The sequence below is a fragment of the Amblyomma maculatum genome, chromosome 3, assembly GCF_055883805.1.
Source record: "Amblyomma maculatum isolate TAMU_Amacu chromosome 3, ASM5588380v1, whole genome shotgun sequence".
Classification (NCBI taxonomy): Eukaryota; Metazoa; Arthropoda; class Arachnida; order Ixodida; family Ixodidae; genus Amblyomma; species Amblyomma maculatum.
In genome coordinates, this window is record NC_139346.1 from 75981583 (window position 1) to 76001125 (window position 19543).

The 19543-nt window shown below is 43.9% G+C and overlaps 1 protein-coding gene across 5 annotated transcripts in view; it reads right to left on the reverse strand.

Moving 5' to 3' along the window:
- Nucleotides 1-844: 844 nt before the first annotated feature.
- Nucleotides 845-19543, reverse strand: part of LOC146195009 (cationic amino acid transporter 3-like) — a 114124-nt gene continuing 95425 nt past the window's right edge. For 4 of the 5 annotated variants that reach the window (XM_084597619.1, XM_084597618.1, XM_084597621.1 and 1 more), the window contains 2 exons: nt 18550-18678; nt 845-4640 (listed from right to left, as the gene is read on the reverse strand). In XM_084597619.1, the coding sequence (XP_084453745.1) occupies nt 4606-4640; nt 18550-18678 (164 nt within the window). In that variant the 3' untranslated portion in view covers nt 845-4605. The remainder of the gene's footprint in view (nt 4641-18549; nt 18679-19543) is intronic. The other variant, XM_084597620.1, reaches the window with a different exon arrangement.

Sequence of the window (19543 nt, forward strand, 5' to 3'; positions counted from 1 at the left end):
GCTATTGAAGCTTTCCAACACAGACAACTTGCGCCCTAATTAAAGTATGCGCACACAGCTAGTTTCTCAAAGGCAGGCGTGTGGCATTTGATTGTTAGCACAAATCGCGCAAAATATATCAGTGAAGTACAGTCTTTCGTGTTAGAGAAAACCAGCGTCCCATGCGCGGGCTGCTGCACCTGAAGAATGGTTGTTCTCAAGGTTTTACAGTAGTTCCTAATCGTTTTGCGACTATCAAGGTTGCAGCTACTGAAAAAAGAAAAAAGCACAACGCTCGCATTATTGCTTCAGACAAATTATTACTTCGGAAATGCTGCCCTTCGCCCATCACGCCCAAGCTTTCGCTGCCGCTCCAAGACGTCAGTCAGTCAGGAACCGAATTCTACCACCGCGCCACCTACCCGGAAAGCGACTGGGCGCCGCCCGCGATGTACAGCGGAGGCGGGGAGTTTTCAAACTGAAACTGGTTCTAGTAACGTTGATGTAAGCAGCATGATTAGTGAAGTACAACCGAATTCCAAAACGAGATGTGTCACGTCCCAGTCAAAAACTATTTTGCTGCCGTCATTTAACGGGAGACTAGACCAACGTTTCCATCTGTCGGCGCTGCTTGGATTGATCATAGTGCCGAAAAGAATTCAACCTTAAAATCAGCACAGAAGATAACAGGACCAAAAAAAGGAGAGTTCAACTTTCATTTTATGCCACGCACACAGCAGCTATGTAAATGACAGTTGTGCGGCGGACAGCTCTTGCGGAAGCTTCGTGACAGGAATGAAAACAATGTAGGAGTGATTCGACAAACATTTCAAGTGAATTAAATAAGACCACAGTGATGCACATGTGCTTGGAAAAATATTTATTCTTAAAATTACACCTTTCAATACGACTATTTTTATCTCACTAAAGGATTTGTTTAGCACGTCTCGCTTACATAAGAACAATGAATTTTCTTTTTATAACAGTCAGCGAAAATGTCACTTCGCTGCTTGCACACAGGCATATCAGAGTGCTAGTAACTTGCGCCATTGTTACATATTTACAAACGTACAACACAATAATGTGGACAAATAAAAACAATACACGATTCCGAAACAAAATAACAGGAAATATCCTTGGTCCCGTGAAGACGCACAAGGCGACTGGTCAGATAGCGGCAATCACGGTGTTTTATCGAGGACTGTTTAATATGTGTGGAAGTACATTACAAGGATATTAAAAATCCTCCTTTATACATGGTACAACGTTATCGATAGTGATAGGAAATTGTACACAATAAGAAGATGCAGTAGATTGATGCACGTCTACAGTGGCTGATTTCTATACTACGTGTAAAATATAAAAAAGCTTTGACACAAGTCTGTTTTTATGCTCACACTAAGGCAATGAAAGCGTGGAATATGCAATGCTGGCCTCAAACCTTCAGCCTGCCTTGAAGGTGTAATTTAAAGGAAATAGCTTAAACAGGTACAAAGGAAGCAGGAAAAACACTTTGTAGCGCATTGCAGAATGACATACATCAAGCTACAGCACATTCACCAACAGACAAGGCACCGGTGTGATGTATGATGAGAAGGGAAAATGTAAAACGGAAACTTACATGCCAAAATAACATTAACAAATGGCCTGCCAACATATGTCAAAATTGAACAGGTGAGCAAAGTAACTATTAAGGCTAGCCCCTATGCAGTCGCGTCTTTATCTACCGCAAAAAATCAATGGTGTCGTGCACAAAAGGTCATTTGCAGGCGCTTCTTTACAGTAAAACTAGCCATTGGGCAATATTTCATCATGTTTAATATTTTATACGCTTCTCTACTGTCCAATAATATTAACAAGCCAAACCCACTTGTAACAATACTGTAGTGGCAAGGAAATGTTATTCTGTTATAAAAAATTAACTTCATTTAATGGCATGAAGGTAACCTAAACTGATGATTTCTTAGCAGGAGAAAAATCCATATCAATTAGCTTTGAGTGGTACACGGCATAATTCACTCACATCTCTGCAGGGTGCCTATAACTACTGCACATTCCCAAGTGAGGCCTCTGAGGCAAAAATGATGCCCCAGAGGGAATCTCTCATTTGTGAGAATCTTACAGCTGAAGCCCAGCTGAGTAGCGCCAAACGAAAGTAAATTTGGAATAGTCAAGGATATAGATAAATGTTTGTCAGGAATTCCAAGGAAAAGTTTTCAGAGGGAGGCGAAACGGCGACAGGAGGTAATGCTCTGATGTGCAGCTCTGACTCTTTTTCAGTGTTCCTGTTTGACGCTGCTGCTGTGAGCACAGGTGACCGCTAGGATGATCGCCTGGTCGATGAAACATTCACTTTTCACGACCGTATCTTGGCGTGCAAAAATCCTTTAAGCCTTGACATGCCAACATCATCATTACACCAGTGAGAGCTTCAGGAGCCTTCGCATTCTGAAGGCAGCCCACTTTTGAGAAGCAATCATGATGGGAGCCAATTAATTGTGGCTACCACTGGACTGGCTATGGATCTGTCTCGTTCGACACATTTCTATGGACGTCACTCATGAGACAAGAAAAGTTCATTATGTACTGAGTAATAATTGACTGCCTCACTGAAGAGTATTTTAGAAAGTCTGCCTTTGCTCCTTTTCTCTTTTAAAAAACGTTGGTTCTGAGTCACCAGATTTGTTATAATCAATTATGTGATATGAGAGCATTGTTACAGGCAGTTATTTTTACAACATAATACACCGAAAAGGCCATGGTATATTGTTTTAGCCAGCATTGTTATAAGTGGGTTTGACTATATAAGAACAGTACTTTAATGAGATGAATCCACTATGTAGTATGTAAAATATGATTTCACTGGCCTGACAAAAAAATAGAGATAACAATGATGACTTGTAGCAACTGACACGCTGCTGCAGTCACTGAAGTGCCAATGTTGTAGCCGCAATGCGAGCATTCTCACATTTTGTGAAACAGCATCACACAGAGATGCATACATAACAGTGAGAAGAAAAAAAACAAACTCTGGACAGGGACCTTGATATTAAAGCTTTCCTGTCTAGCATTCACATGCCGACAAAGTTCTACCATTGAGACTAGAGTAGAAACATGTGAGGGTAGGCCACACGAAGTGGTAAACCAAATGGCACCACCTACACTTCTAACCAAAGCTTATTGCAACACACATACATAAAAAATGAGTATGTTTGAATGAGCAAGCACAAAAGAAGAAGAAGATGCTGAAGCAACTGCTCGAGACCTACAATGTGCAGGAGTACAAAATATTCAATACCTGTCGTCAAACACTCGACAAGAGCCATCGAGCAATAACTTCACAGGAACTGCATTAGCTCCATTAGCATGGGGTTTTTCCCAGCTTGCACAAATAAAACTCTTGACAGGAAAGTGTTTTTGAAGGAACACCACAGCATTAAAACATGCTGAAAATGACCATATTTAAAACAAAGCTGCATTGCACGGTGCACACAAGGAAGAAGACACAAAGAAGAAAATTCATTATGCATTGGGGCTACTTTTGTTTTTCAACACAACATAATGACATCATCTCAGGCTGTTACGCTTTCTACCACCAAAAGTTGCAGAACTTCAAAAGTGATGCTTAAAGGGCCCACGAAATGCTATTTACAAAATTACAAAATGCACACGAGAAATAGGTATCCCATTAGTCCTCTCAACGCAAAAATTTTTAAGGCAGTGTCACCAACACAGAAAATATTTGCGATCAAAAATGACACTCATCCTCTGCCCCCACAACTCAATGCACGGAGATGTGAAAGAAGAAAAAAAAATGAACAAGCCGCGACTGTACGACCACACTCCGTTCAGGTCGCACCACTTGAGAGCGTCCAATGAGTGAGTGCACCCAGCTAGTCCCAATAACGTCGCATGGAAAGTTTGCGCGGCGAAACATGTTGCCCTAATCTGTTGTGCGAGCAGTCACCAGGAGCACTTCTTAAAAATTATTTGTAAAATATCGGCTGTAAGCAAGGCTTTTAAATTTGGTCCAATACTCACAATGGCTGAGTCTATGGACTTCTTCCACTAGAATACTGGAGTAAGCACAGTTTCAGGGACCCTTTAAAAGCGAAATGCGAGAATAAAATGACATACTGAGATTAATTCAGGCTGCAGTGATGAAAACTTTTGTCAAGAGAGAAAAAAAACAATAGCAGTAAGTACACGACGATAAAGAGAAGCAATTAAATCTCAACAGTTGGTAAAAGTGCAGTACACTTCCGGCTCGTTCTCAGAGCATACACGTCGATTTGAAGTGCACCAGGAATGTTTCATTGCCACACAGGATTCAGGGCTGCAGTAAAAAAGGGAACTAGATAACAGGTGGCCACCATGCTCATTTGTCAGTAAAGAGCAAATCCTAAAAAACATCTCTATAAAACGTCTTCAAAAAGTCTTCAGAAAGGAAGACTCAGTTGCCTATATCACAGGCACAGCCTGCATTATCACAGCAGCACCTTAGCACTGCAGGTCGTTTGATAAGATTAGAACAGCTAATGTCCAAGCAGATGCAGCCGTTCGTTAAAGATGAGAAAACGAAATGGCGAGAAAAAGTCCTGATGAGCCCGCAACGAATTGCTTTGGTCAGTGTCTCTTCCTTTCTGATGCATCCTTTGCAGCTGTTCAAGAACAAAAGAGAAGCAGAAGAAAATGGACACACTCAACTTTAGACAAACTGCCTCCAGAGGGCTGCACAAAGTAACAAGTCAACGGAAGAGCAAATGGAAATAGTAAATATATCAGTTATCCCAGTTAAACGCAACCAACATTTTTAAAGAGTCAGCGTCCTAGCCCACAGATACCTACCGAAGGCTGTTGAGAGTTGTTTGATCTAGTCTTGAGCATTTTTTGTTTTTCTCAAAATTAATGAGGATAAGTTAATTAACAAGTTTTTTATTAGTGGCTTTAAGAACAAAATGCCAGTACAGAAGTTGTAGGTCATCTGGAAAGACATTTACCTACCATATTCCTACCAAGGTAGAATTTACCGATCTTTATTTGTACTACATGCTTTATAAAAGGAAGGTAACGTATCAACACCTTGCCGAAAGAAGTTGTCTTTCAAGGAGAATAATAAAAAACTACTTAAACAGTGGCTTGGTGCAAACATTCAACCAGCTGTTTTGAAAGAGTCTACAAATTTTGCTCTCCCACTTCATTCCCCCAGTATATATGTAATTAGGAAGGTAGCTCATATTTGCTAATTAATAAACTTTGCAGAAGAAAAATACTGCACACACTAGATCACGAGGCTCTCAACATCACAGGATTGGTTCCACTGGGGCATAGGAGACGCCACTTTCTTCAAAACCTTTCTATTTAGACTACTTAAAATTCGTTTCATTTACAGTAAACATGCCTTCAATAAAAAGAAAAGGTTGCAGCAAAACTCCTGCAGATGATGCTGTGTCCATATACGGCTTTAGCTTTCACGAAGAATCAAACCCGTGTTATATTCTCATATATATGGTACAGTCGAACCTGGATAAATCAAATTGTGGTTATATTGAAATCACGGAATATCCGCTTGAACATCTCATGCAAAAGTAAAGGAAAGCTGCGTCGTATATCGAACTCAATTTTACCAGTCGTTAGATATATCGAATTAGCACCACGCATTGGACAGTGCATTTTCCCCTGCATCACCCTCAACCGTTTGCCGTGTGATGTTTTCAAGACACACATGGAACGAATGAGCAGTTCGGCGGCCAGTCGAGCGTAGCATCTCGCCCTTTCCCCAAAGGCGCCGCATCTTGCAGTGATCGTTTCACGCGCCCCAGCATGTGACGCAAGCTATATGCATGAAGGAACGAGAGGGAACCAATGCAGCCGTGGTGTTAGGGAGAGGGGAAAAACACGATAAAGCGAAGCGCAAGGGTGCACCAACCCTCTCTTGTGCCGAGCTTTACAGCTCCCCTTCCTCTCTCTTTCCCGGTCTTCGTTCGCAGCAGCACGCACTACGCATGCGCGGACAAGCTAGCTCAGCCTGTGGCAGACGCTTTCTCCAGTGTGTGGGGTGAACGCACTGCGCACGGCGGCTGACGTGCGATGCGCTACGTGTTGTCGTGCTAAACGTGCGCAAGCAATGGCGGCTGCGAATGCTAAGAAGCGGCAGATTATATTTTTGTGAGAGTCACTCACCCTTGCTGTCGTGCTGAACGTGCGGCATAGCGTATGCTATGGCGACTGCGGATGTTCATCATCATCAGCCTGACTATACCCACTGCAGGACGAAGGCCTCGCCCATATTTCTCCAATTAATTCGGTTCTGTGCTAGCTGCATCCACTTGACCCCTGCGAACTTCTTAATCTTATCCGCCCACATAACTTTCTGCCACCCCCTGCTACGCTTTCCTTCCCTTGGAATCCACTTTGTTACCATAAGCAACCATCGGTTATGCTCTCTTCGCAGATGTTAAGAAGCAGTAAATCTTTTTTTTTTCTTTTGCGAGAGTCATACTGACTTGTGTTGTGCTGAAAGTGCGGCGAATCGTAGGCTATGGGCTGCAGACATTAAGAAGCGGCAGACTTTTTTTTTGCGAGAGTCGTCCATTCTTGCACCTATGAATCATTGAAAGCACACGGTCAGCTGCGATCATGACACCGGCTTTTAGTATTGTTAGCTTCAAACAGCATTTGCAGCTATCGCGCTTTCCAATGATTTTGTGGCAGTGGACTATGCGCGCCCCAAGCGCAGCGTGATAAATCGAACCATGCAGACTTGTGCAATCAAACCACCACCACGGGCACTCTGCCATGTTTGCTCCCTCCCACCGCAGGATCTATCAAAAGTATAGTCAGAAGATAAAAGCTGTGACGTTATCGCTGTGCAGTATCTTGGCCCGCTGTCAATAAATGAGCTGCAGATGCGACGGCCGAAACGGAAAGACGCGCCACCGAACGTTTTTTTTTTTTTTTTTCAAATTCTCGGGGCCAAAAGTGGAGGGTGGGTTCATAGGAGTGGGCTGGTTACGCGACAAATATAGGATCATTTTTCATGATCGCAAGTGGCATCTCAAGTAGATTTCTGTATATAGAACTATCAATATATCGAACTATTTTGCTATCCCGTTCGAGTTCAATATATCCGGGCTCGACTGTACGTTACTTCTGGGAGAATTAACACTACACAAAAAGTGCAATACATTTGAAAGCAAATCATCAGCCCGTAAGAATTTGAACAGATTTGTGGCACTAATGTAGACACTGATATATTAAATATTTCTGCTGGCCCGGGTGATATTACTATACAGGGGTGTCACTATACGATGAAAAATATTGAATTCATTAAACGAAATTTAGCCAACTGTACAGCAGTGTCAGAGGCTAAAGCTACAGTTATGCTAGAAGAATGCGCAAGAACAAAAGCTGCAGGTGCCTTCTGCCAGCCATTACACACAATGCTACTGAAGTGATGAACTCATGCTAATGAAAAGCTTTGCCAGGAATTCCACTTTCTTTCTGCACCTCCCAGATGACGTCCTGAAGGTACGAACAGCTAGAAACTTTACCACTGCAAGCAAAATGAATGTCACAAAGCTTAACTAACAATCTAGTGCCAGTGACAGGACTGCAACACACAGATAGCAATACTTTTCAAAGCATGGCTCCACTACCTCATGGAGCTTTCTAACAATACAATACCGGCTGCAGTTTTGTGCATTGGCACAGCAAGAGTGCAAAGAAACGGCAAAAAATGCAGTTGTCTTAACATTAACAATGGACAAAACGAAACATACTCAGGCAAAGTGAAGCGATAAAGTAACGACAAATTCATGACAGACATCAACGGGAATTGAATCATTAGTGGAGGGAACACGGACAGCTTAAACAAAGTAGGCGACAGTTACCATGCCTGTTATCCACTGAACGAAACAAGCATGTCATACAGTTCGACTTTCGGCGCACTGTAGTGATAACACAACTTTTTGCAAATAGCGCTCGGCCAAATGTTACATGCTAGAGTGCCGTCTGCACTGAAGAAAGCTTTCACACAACGGCACAATGCCTTAGAAAACGCAGTCATGACTGCTTGTGCTAGAGTTATATATAGCCTGCAAGGCATAGTCATGGCAATATTTCCTAGCAACGACAAGCAACACATCACGCTGAAGCACACCAAGCTAGTGCCACCAGACTGCGCATCAAGCCAGTACTAAAGCGTAGGGCACAATCAACTGCACACACCTCAGTTCAACAACTAACTAGAACTCACAAGAGCGTTAGTAAGTAGTCTCAACTGCCTTTGAAGGCACTGGGGCTGAACTTGGGAAGGCTATGTCATCGCTTGTCATATGCCCAATCAAACAAAACTGCCGCCGAATCGCCATAATCAGCCGATCCTAACGTACACTCATTGTTTCGTGTCTAGGAAACAAAAAAAAAAGCACAATATGCCCAGAGCCTTTGAAGCGCTGTTTTTACATGCTGCCATTTTACACTTGCAAATTCTATAAACGGTTCTTTGAATCTCACTGCAGAGACTGCACTCCAAAAAATCGGGGACGCAAGAGCATAAATGCATAACAGAATAACTGCTCATGGCCCTGTTTAAGATTCTGGTACAACACACACCTTACAAGTTACTAGATGTGGTCACTAGCTGGAGGTTTATCACTTACACTACCCACTGCTCATCTGTGAATGTGACTGCCACCTCACTTTAAACAAGTAAATAATGTGCAGTTTAAATTCTTGCGCAAGTTGTCTGTGTCACTGTGAAAATTTGATTTTTTTGTTTCTTTTCCACATCAAGCTACATGCACTCTGGAAGCAGTAGAAGGGGCACAGGCTAATTAATAATAAAGAAAGACACTCATTCTAAAAAAGAATAAGCGCTTCAGCCTAGCTTAGAAATATATTCTTGTTATTTCTGATAACTTCTGCGTTTATGCCGCTTCTATATGTTCAGTTAACCCCCTCCTTTGCATAGCTGTGGTGCCTGACCTTAATTAATAAAAATGAAATAAAAGAGACAAAGTCAGCCCGCACCGCAGCCTGTACTTAGTTATTTGTGGGGCTGGGTCTTAGCCACCACATGGTGCCGGCTTTGATGCAAGCAGACAGAGAAGAGAAAAGGAACAGCTTCAAAAAGCCTTGGCTTGCATAGGCAAGCTGCACGACAAGAGACGCCCTCGAATTTTTTTTCATAGCGATGGCATACAGAGCTCATTCTGCCAGAAAGCTGCCACCAACGTTGATGGCAGTTGATAAAAATCCTGACAAGCCTACAGGGTCACAAAGTCACAATTAAATTACTTCGCGCAGGAATTTTAAGCATCCCATATTCAAATATAGCTAACAAGATGAGAAAGGGTCCAAGCAAAGCCAAAATTTGTGGGGAGTTCCTCTAATGGGGGTATTTCAGAAAATAGTAATTCAATAAAGTAAATTTGTCACCATTGGGAGGTCTCATCCAAAGTTCTCTGCATGACAGGCAGGCATGCAATGAACAGGCAACGAAGGGTTGTCGGTACGTTGCGGTGTATAGGATTTACTAGCATGTTTGGCGTGCGTACTGATGTTACAGCGATGACAATATTTAACTTTATACACTTAAAAAGTTAAGTTTTTAGATACCAGTGGAATGAAAAGGCAGCTCATCACATCTATTCTTACAGAGAAGGTTAAGCGTCCTCCCAACTATTTTCCTCCATAAACCCACCATGCAGACTGCATGTGTAGAAAGATTTCACTAGTGAGGAAAATGACTCTGCACCTGTTCATTGCATCGTGTCAGTTTAATGTCCAGCTGTTAACACAAATCCGCTTTGACGCTCGATTGTCCACAAAACATTTTCACGATTGTACGCTACAATCAGCAAATACACCAAGTTTACCTTGCTGAGAAGTAGCAATGGCTTCTTTTCTTGATGGGCATGAGCGACAAACCTCCCCACGTTCAATAAAAGAGCATTCAAATGCCGTTGAGGGAAAAGTGAGCCGAGATCGTGGCAATCATTTTCTAACATCGAAAGAATCAATGTTAGTTGCAACCAGAGCACACACCACACCTGTCACAGAAAGGAATTCTGTGCAAACACCTTGCAAGCGTCAAAAGCATCAGTGTTAGATGCAACAAGCAATGCACACACACAATGCTTCAGAACACAAAAGCAAAACGTGAGCCTCTACTTGACAGTACAGTCTGCAAGTGATGTTATGACAAACATTTCTAGGTTGGCTGATGAGGAACATGGAAAGCAGAGAAATTGGCTTGTTAGCATTTGATCCAGGGTAGAACAAGAGGAAGAAGATGGCTACACAGCATGAAAGAGCCCAGAACATAAAGTAGAGGGAAGCCTCAGTTCGGAAGTCGAGAATGTTTCGAGGAAGACTAGAACGTTTTGAAGACAAAGGAAAGCCCGCGTTGAAACATTGGTTTTGCTTGCGAACTCAAACTCCCCCTCAACCCTTGTTAAGTGCTCTTTTCTACTTATTAGTACTTGTCATTTCAAACCTGCATCAGCAATCCCACATGATTGCTTCCCGAACAACAAAAAGCTACTAGTGATGCTGGTGTGCAAAGACATGGTTAGCTAGTTCCCATCATGGCCCCCCCCCACTTTAGGCCGAACAGACAAAGACAAAAGTTTGCGAGGTGCAGGTTTGTGGTAAAGTTTATTCCTGCGCAGGCCAGCTACTCAAATGTGCTCCTATTTGTTCTGGTGGAGGAAGCCGACGGCTCAACATCAGTGTATAGTTTTCATTGACCACCACTGCCTGGCCACGAAGAAGAATTTTGTTTCGTGTGAACCCACATCCAGAAAAATTTATCTGTGACTAAGCCTGCAGGAGCTGATGCAGAGTCTAGAAAGGAGCACCGACACTATACAGTTGAACCTCGATATAACAATGCCAGAAACATTTTTCATTTCAGTTACTTGCTTCCGCCGAAATCCCGCATTTACTCGCATAATGAACCCATTTTATGCACCGGAAAAAGTTGAGTTTCTTTTTTTCCTACGAGAGTCGTTCATCCTTCCACCTACCAATCATCAAAGAAAGCAAGTGGTCAGCCGAAATCACGACGCTGGCTTTTAGCCTTGTTCGCTTCAAATGAAGTTTGCGGCTATTGCATGTTCCAATAATTTTGTGGTAGGGGATGGTGTCCACCTCGATCGCTGCATGATAAAGCAAACATAGTAAAAACCAGGCTTGCGCAACGGGACAAGCCGAGCAAACTACCGCGGACGTTCCTCTCAACGCCACTGGCACTCCGCAAAGCTGCCTCCTTGCCTCAAGGTGTGATCAACAGCGTGGTGTGCATACAGGAAGTGCAGTATCCACAAAAGTTGGCTGCAGATGCACCATAACAGGACACCAAGACTGACACGTTTTTTCGGTATAGAAATGTCATTTTAATGTGGCAGTCCATTCTTACCTATGTGCAACTCTTAAGATGCGGAAGGCAAGGATGGACAACACACAGTGGAAAAGGCTTTAGGAATGCGCAACATTATCTACGCCGTGGAAAGAAAAACCTAACTAACAAAGTTTGCATTATAACAAAGTTTGTTCTGAAAAGTCTCACTTTGCTATATTGATATTCAAGTGTACAACTCGTAGAGCGCAATCAGTAATCCAATGTCCACATAAGTTACTGCACTGAGTAGCTGTTTCAGCAGCGCCAACGAATTTGCTGCTCTGTTGTTCAGCTATAATATTTCTACCACGCTTTCATTTTCACTGGACAAAGGGCTACTGAAGCAGGCTTGTCAAAAAAAAAAAGAAAATATCCAGATGCTATAATTTCAATTACATTTGTCTTAAATGAGACAGACATATCTTAATGAAACAACAAGTGTACGAGCTAAACATCCTGATCTGAGAAATGTATCCCTCTGCAATCCAGGACTCCTATGAAGCAAAGGTAGCGAAACTTGGGCTTTTCGTTCCGCATTTATACCTAGGTTAAGGTGACCTCTGTTACATGAGCAACCGGTTCATTATAGTGCGTATGCCCTTGTAAAGGTCACTGCGCAATAAGAGCTCAAACTGCTAAGGTCCCAGGCAAAACAATTAAATGATGAGCTATCTTCAGAGGGTGCAGATATGCTTCCGACCTTGCCGCAACTCTTTGTTCAATTCTCTTCAAAACTTTTTCACATGAAAATGAAGATTACAGCACATTACACAGTTGAACCTCCATATAACGAACCTCAATATAATGAAGTTCACGATGTAACAAATTTTTTTATTTCCCAATCTCGGCCCCATTAAAAACCACGTAAATTTTTTTTGCGATTTAACGAAGTAATTTTATGCCGCGCTATCGATTTAACAAAGTCCTCGCGCATTGAACGCATGTACCAGCAGCCACAATGACAATGGGATAACTAAAATTTCAGCCCTGACACACCGCCTTTTATATATGCCCTTTGACGTGCCAATTTTGCCAGCAATTTGGAATCCACGAGCGAAACAAAATGATGAGACAGGGGAGTACTACTGCGCCATCCGTCGTGTGCGTACAAAACCCGCCGTGCGGAAGTTTTAGGACTCGTCATATGCCATGACGTCACTGGCCTGTCAGAATGACAAAACGCTAACCGGAAATACTGTATTTACTCCCGTAATGAATCCCCTTTTTTTTCCTCCATCCCAGCCATCAATCATCAAAGAAAGCACGTGGTCGGCCATGATTATGGCGCCGGCTTTTAGCATCGTTCACTTTAATAGGTGCTTGCTGCTATTACACGATCTTGTGGTAGCGGATGGTGCCCACCCAATCACTGCATGATAAAGAGAATGTACTGTAAACCAGGCTTGCGCAACCAACGGGACCAGCCAAGCAAGCCACCGCAGGCACTCCTCTCAAGGCCGCTGGCACTCTGCCAAGTTTGCATCCCCCCTCTCACCCCACCACTAGAGCTAACCCCAAGATTCTCGCTGCGCAGCACCTGGTGCGCTGCCAAGAAATATACTGTACTGCAACGAAGGGAAACTGAGGGACCTGCTAACGACTAGGTTTATTTTTTCAATTTCTCAGTGGTAATAGAGAGAGGTGGGCTCTTATGCAAGGAAATACCGTGCATGCGTGAACCCTGAGCAAAAGATTGTGGCGCCTGAAGTAGCTGCGCTGCCGTGGACGATGCGCGGACATGGGCTAGTCTAGTTCACTATAATACGACTGCGTCCTCGATAAAGTCCCTAGATCAGCTGATCCATAATAGAGACTCTTATTAAATCTATTGGCTCCTGTCTCTGTAAACGTTGGACGATGATACCAGGGGCGACATCTACCGGCAGCTTAGAGTACTAGGCGCTGCGCTCGCTCTTTCCACACACGGAGAAATATTATGCTTTTGCATCCATTTCTAACACTCATTACAAGCTCACGATATACAAAACATCTGTTGGCTTTGTTAGTGCTGTTCTTGCTAGAATTTTTCTGTTATTTCCTGAATTCATAGTTTACAAGCTCCCAGCATTGTTCCATGAACCTGTTACTTCAATAATAGAGTCAAACGATGCGCTAGTTGGTCACACATCTCTTGGAAGAAGGCAGCAGAGCAGGTAACAACAACACAAAGCGCAAGAGGCACACACACGCACACAAGGACAACGCTGCACTGACAACTATACTAACTGGAAACCGCACATCTTCTTCCTTCACTTCACGTCTGAAGCCAACTTCTTTCTAGTCGTTAACATCCTTCCTGTTTGCGCAAAAATTCTACTTCCTTCTTCAACAAAATCACTGATGGCATACTGACACATTGGTCTCCCAAGTCAGATTGCATATGCTTCATAAATCTCTCTGGCTAACTTGTCCTTCATCCTTTTCATAACCTTAACATTGTGAAGGTCAGCCGGACATTTTTGGTCTCTACAACCAACGCAGTCTTTGCAGTGCACAGCGAGATTTGTGCCAGACTTGTCCGATATTGCCATAGCGTGCTCTCTAATCCTGTTTTTGAGGCATCTTCCTGTCTGTCTAATATATTTCTTTCCACAATGCAAGGGAATCTCATAAACAACCCCCTGAATACACTTAGAGTACCTAGTGCAGTGTGAAGTTTTGCATCAAGAGTTGAAGTCCTGGTTGTTAACCTGCACACACATCCCTTTAGCTCTGTTTGGTACCGTTGGAATAATCCGGATGCCATGTCTTTGACCAATCTTCATTAGATTATGGGTGAAGCCATGCATATATGGTAACACTGACCACTTGTTTCCTTGAGTAAGGTTTTCTTTTCGAATCCTTTGCTTGATTGGCAGGACAATGCTTTCTATTATGCTACACAGCAAATGCTCAGGATACCCTGCCTCCAGAAGCCTCTCGGTCTGGCTTAGAAAACCATTTTTTAACATGGTGGTGGCATGATTTGTTGAGAGCCGACGTCAATGTAGCCTTCGCAACACCTCTTTTTACTGTCTTTGAATGTTGGGACATATACTGTTACTGTATTTACTCGAATGTAACGCAAGTTTTTTTCAAGATTTATTCCGCTTAAAGTCTACCCTCGCGTTATAATCGAATACTGCTCTTCGAATGGCCTAAAGCAGTGCCGCGGTGCAGCCATTTCGAAGCTATCAGCTCGGTTTCGGTTTCCGCAGTTTTGCTCTTATGTTGGCAACATGGGTACCACGGAAGCCAAATTAGGCCAAATCCCCATCCATCCAAAGCCAAACCGTTCTTTGTGTTCGTTGCAATCTTGCGCTCAACGCGTGGTGTTCTTGTGGCGTCTTTCGCGGTGTTGATTCAGTGCACACGATGGCAACGCGTCATGCTCAATACGACGCTCGTTTTAAGAGACACGCGATCTTGTTAGCTGAAGAGCTCGGGAATTCTGCTGCAGCTCGAAGACTTGATCTCAACGAGTCAACCATCCGCGGGTGGCGGCTGCAACGGGAGGGGCTTTTTAAATGTGAGCCCGACCGCAAAGGATTTCGTGGGCCTCGCCACGGCCATCACGCCGAGCTGGAAAAAAAAGTGGCGGACTTTGTTATCGAGCAGCGCAACTGTCTCATGGGAGTCAGTGTCGAGCTGATCCGCTAGAAGGCTAGAGACGTTGCTCGGGAGATGGGTATACCCTCGGAGAAGTTCAGGGCATCTCGTGGGTGGGCCCAACGGTTCATGAGAAGGAATGGATTTTCTCTGCGGCGAACAACATCGATACGGCAGAAGTTACCGGGAGACTTTGAAGAAAAGCTGCAGGAATTTCAGCGCTATGTGATCAACTTGCGCCGTTCGTCGAATATGCCATTGGGGCATATTGGTAACGCCGACCAGACTGCGATGTATCTGGACATGTCGATGGCCACAACTGTTCACAGTGTAGGTGCCCCAGAAATCCGTATTAGGACCACTGGGAACGAAAAAACGAGGTTGACGGTGATGCTGGCATGCCTAGCAGATGGCCACAAGCTGCCGCCATACATAATTTTTCGGCGCAAGACTATGCCGAAGGAGGTGTTCCCGAGGAATGTTATCGTCCGCTGCCAGGAGAAGGGGTGGATGGAGGCATCGCTGGTGCTCGACTGGATTAAAACCGTGTGGTGCCGTCGACCAGGCGCGCTTCTTCACCCAGCATCAATCCTGGTGTTGGATTCATTTCACGGACACCTGACTCCTGATGTGAACAAGAGGCTGGAGAATACAAAAACTCACCTTGTAGTTATTCCCGGTGGCATGACCTCTGTGCTGCAGCCACTGGACGTCTGTCTGAATAAACCGTTCAAGGACAGGGTACGGAAACTGTACAACGACTGGATCCGGGAAGATCAGGCTCTGACACCCTCCGGCAGAATCAAGCGACCGTGCGCTTCTCAGACAGCTGAGTGGGTGTCTGCCGCGTGGTACAGCCTGCCTCACGACATGGTCGTTCGTTCGTTCAAGAAGTGCTGCATATCCAATGACCTCGATGGCCCAGAGGATTACATCGTCTGGGAGGTCGACAGCGAAAAGGAGGACTCTGTTTCCGAGAACTCTGAGTCCGAAAGCGAGGAAGGTGAATAAAGATGTTGGCCACGATGTTCATTAAAGGTACTTTGTTTTGCGTCTGTAAGCCTCGCGTTATATTCGTGGTTTTATTTTTTTCCCACTGGGCAGCATGTAAAGTCACCCCTCGCATTACATTCGCGGTCGCATTACATTCGAGTAAATACGGTACTTCATTCGGGCAGCTAAAACATAGCAACCTCGACGTAATGAAATCTGTGATTCAACGAAAATTTCGGCTGCAAGTAGGACTTTGTTATATCGAGGTTCAACCCCTCCTACCCCGAGATTCATGGGACATAAAAGTTTTGAAAAAAAAAGAAAAAAGTGCTTCCTCACGAAACAGGGTTGTATTGTTACTTAATTGAACAAGTTCTTGGTCCCTTTCATGACTGAATTATTGAAATTCGAAAGCAGTCTTTTCACTATTGCAAGGAAGTTCCCCCTGATTTAAGAAGATTTTTGTTTTCTTTTTTTTTTTAAACAGAACAGGAACACAATTGTTAGGAGCACTAATTTCGCATTCTACAGTTAATAAAAAGTTTAGAACTTTGCATAGGAAAAAGTGTGGGCAAATGATGCCTCTAGTATTCTGCTCGGGGAAAAGCTCCGACATCTCGGACATGTGGTAAAGGTATCTAAAATAAGTTCTGCATTGGAGAAGTGAGGAAGACTTCTCCCTCTCCAAAAGGGCCAGTGCGTTTGTAAGCATACTTGATCCAATATCCTGAGAATATGCACTCCACAGCCCTGAAAATTACTTCAAAAACTTTTGCAGGAAGAAAAATGCAATCTGAAAAATATCATAGGCATTCATCAAAAGCAAAAAGCTTCTCCTATAAAATGAAAACCCATGGCGTACCAACCATGGGTCTATGAGATGACATTCAGTTTTTATGCTTCTATTACAGCAAATTGGTGTTGTTAAAAAGACCGCATAGTTTCACTGAGGCCAGTTTTAAGTTAAAAGTAATGTTACTGCCGTGATGAACACATACAAAGACCAAACACAGCAGCTTTCACCCCAAGCTCCCCCAACAGCAACTCCGGGCAACATAAAATGGCGCAGTGCACATACACAAATGCACGTACACAGTAGTCAAGAGAATCACTCGTCACACAATCAACAGGTATAGGTTAGCTTTGCACAGCGGAAGACAGGGTGTTAGAACTGAACAGTGACACTCATTGCACAAAATGCTTTCATCTCGCAAGGCAACAAAGAAGTCAAGGCACTAGAATGAAGAGAACACGCAATGCTCAATGGTTACAGGCAAAAACAGACACAAACAAGAGCACTGATTTATCATGAAGTCCTACCCTAGCCCACCTTTGAAAGCAAAAGCAGCTAATACAAGCTTGTCTAATATGTTACCATATGCATGACTCTAGGAGCAGTACAAGGATCTTTTAAAGTTTGGTCGCAGTCGCATTTTCTGGTGTAAATGGGAAGACGGGAAATAAGGAAAACTACATTTCCTTATCTCGGGATGCTGTGCATACAGACAGACTAGAAATTGCCTTCTCTGCTGCCTAACCTTGTACGTGCATACAGATAACCAAAGAAAAAAGAAAAAACAAGAAAACCACCGAGATGAAATTGAGGCCTGCCCAAAAGCTGCACTTTAAAACCAAGTCAGCGCATATTCACTAAAGAGTGCAGAAGTAAAACAATAAACTAAAATTATAAGCTACCCATCAGGCTTTGTTCCGTGTGAGCTGCAAACGACTAGAAACCCAAGGCCAAAGAGAGTATGCAGTGTACAGTTCGCCGCCACGCCAAATCATGCACCATTTTAACTAAAGCTCTCTGCTCGAGACTGGATTAGCTGCGGCTTTAAAAGACTATCACCAACGCTGCTGTTTGGTCCAGCGTGTTGGTCCACTACTTGACTATCAACTCAGTTTTGTCTCCAGAACCTGCCTAGAGTGCGATCACAAATGTTGCTATCAACAGCAACTAACGACGTTATCGGCTTTATTAATATTGTCAACGAGCTCAGTAAGCCACTACCCATCCTGCTCTAAAGGCCTTGCACTCTTGGTTGTGCATCTATGCTTATCAAAAGATGGTGCTTCCGTACTGGAAAAATTTTAAGAATTTGTATCATACGATGTTAGCATCCCCCATGACTTTACGATAGAGTCATACGACTTTACGACCCTGCACTTTAGGAGGTAGAAAATTAAACCAAATTTTAAAGGGCATGTCCTGCTTCTTTAGGGCACGTGCTCAAGGATCGTTCACTCTCGCGAAGGATAATTTGCGTTTAGCGCCATCCCCGTCAGTGCCAGAGAGAGAGAGAGTAGCAGCGTGAGAGACAAGGAAGCACAGCAGACATGCATTGCCACAAGCACACAACTATGGCATCACGGGAGACAGGCGGCGCACAGGACAACCACGGTTGCGTGAACTAGGCAGGCATGGAGGCTGAGCCCATCAGCGGAAGCGGCCGTCCTCCACCTCCCCTCTTCCTGCGCGTCGTGCAGCAGCGCAAACTCTGCAGCAGCTGCACCTCTGGCAGCAATCACCGGCGCGGAAGAGAGACTCTGTCAGCAGGACATGAGCGGCTGCCTCTCACCATCGTCACTGGCGTGGTGGTCCAGCGTGTCGACGGACGACTCACTCGAGTTGGCCTCTTCCAGTATGGGCGGCGAGGCCTTCCTCTGCGAGCTGTTCCAGATGCCGTAGCTAAAGTAGATCAGCATCCCTGCACGCGGAAGTTTCATGAAACACCACTGACCTGGCTGGCTTCTTTCGCGATGCGGCAAATGGCAGGATGATTGTCTCTTTCGAGTTTCGCCGTAGCTACTTGCAGTCAATAATGAATGTAATAACGTGCCGTCGGTACACTATAGCATCTCGTAAAGCCCAGCCCAAAATATGCACCTACAGGCTTCTGAATTAATTTCTTGAACTGAAATGATGCTGTTCATTACTGTTCCGCATTTTATGCCGCAACTTGTACACTGAAATATGCTAGCACTAATACCGAATGAGCTGAGAAAAAAAAGAAAAAAAAAAAAGATTTTTCCAATGCACGCACAAATTTAGAGCATCGTCATCAAAGTCCCAAGCTGGTTTTTGCGGGTGAAAAATTTCAAATTCTGCCAACTGAGAACAAATAATGCACGAGATTCCATAAGAGACAAAAAAAAATCCTTCATAATGCACCTTGAATTTCATTCTGTATCACTGTTTTTCCAACCTCGTCAAAGCAGCGAGTCACCTTTGCTGCCAGGATTGAGGAGCTGCGAAAAACCAGCTTTTCAATGATTTTGGGGAAAAGCATAACAAGGGTGGGACTTGGACAAGGCGGCGCTTGTTAAGCCCCGCGCTGCCTTTGTTGCACTGTTCCTCACAATGAATGCACACCAACACGCCCAAATCTTTACTTTCGTCAACCTAGCTTTTCAATGACCTTGGGACAAAGTATGTGGTGTGTAACTGCAAAGAAGAAGATAGAGTAAAACCTCCTTGACCTGTGTTAACTAGGAACTTTGGATATCTTAACTCAAACTAAGAGCGTACACCGGGCCGACACCCAAGCAAGTTTATGGCAGACACGTCCTAAT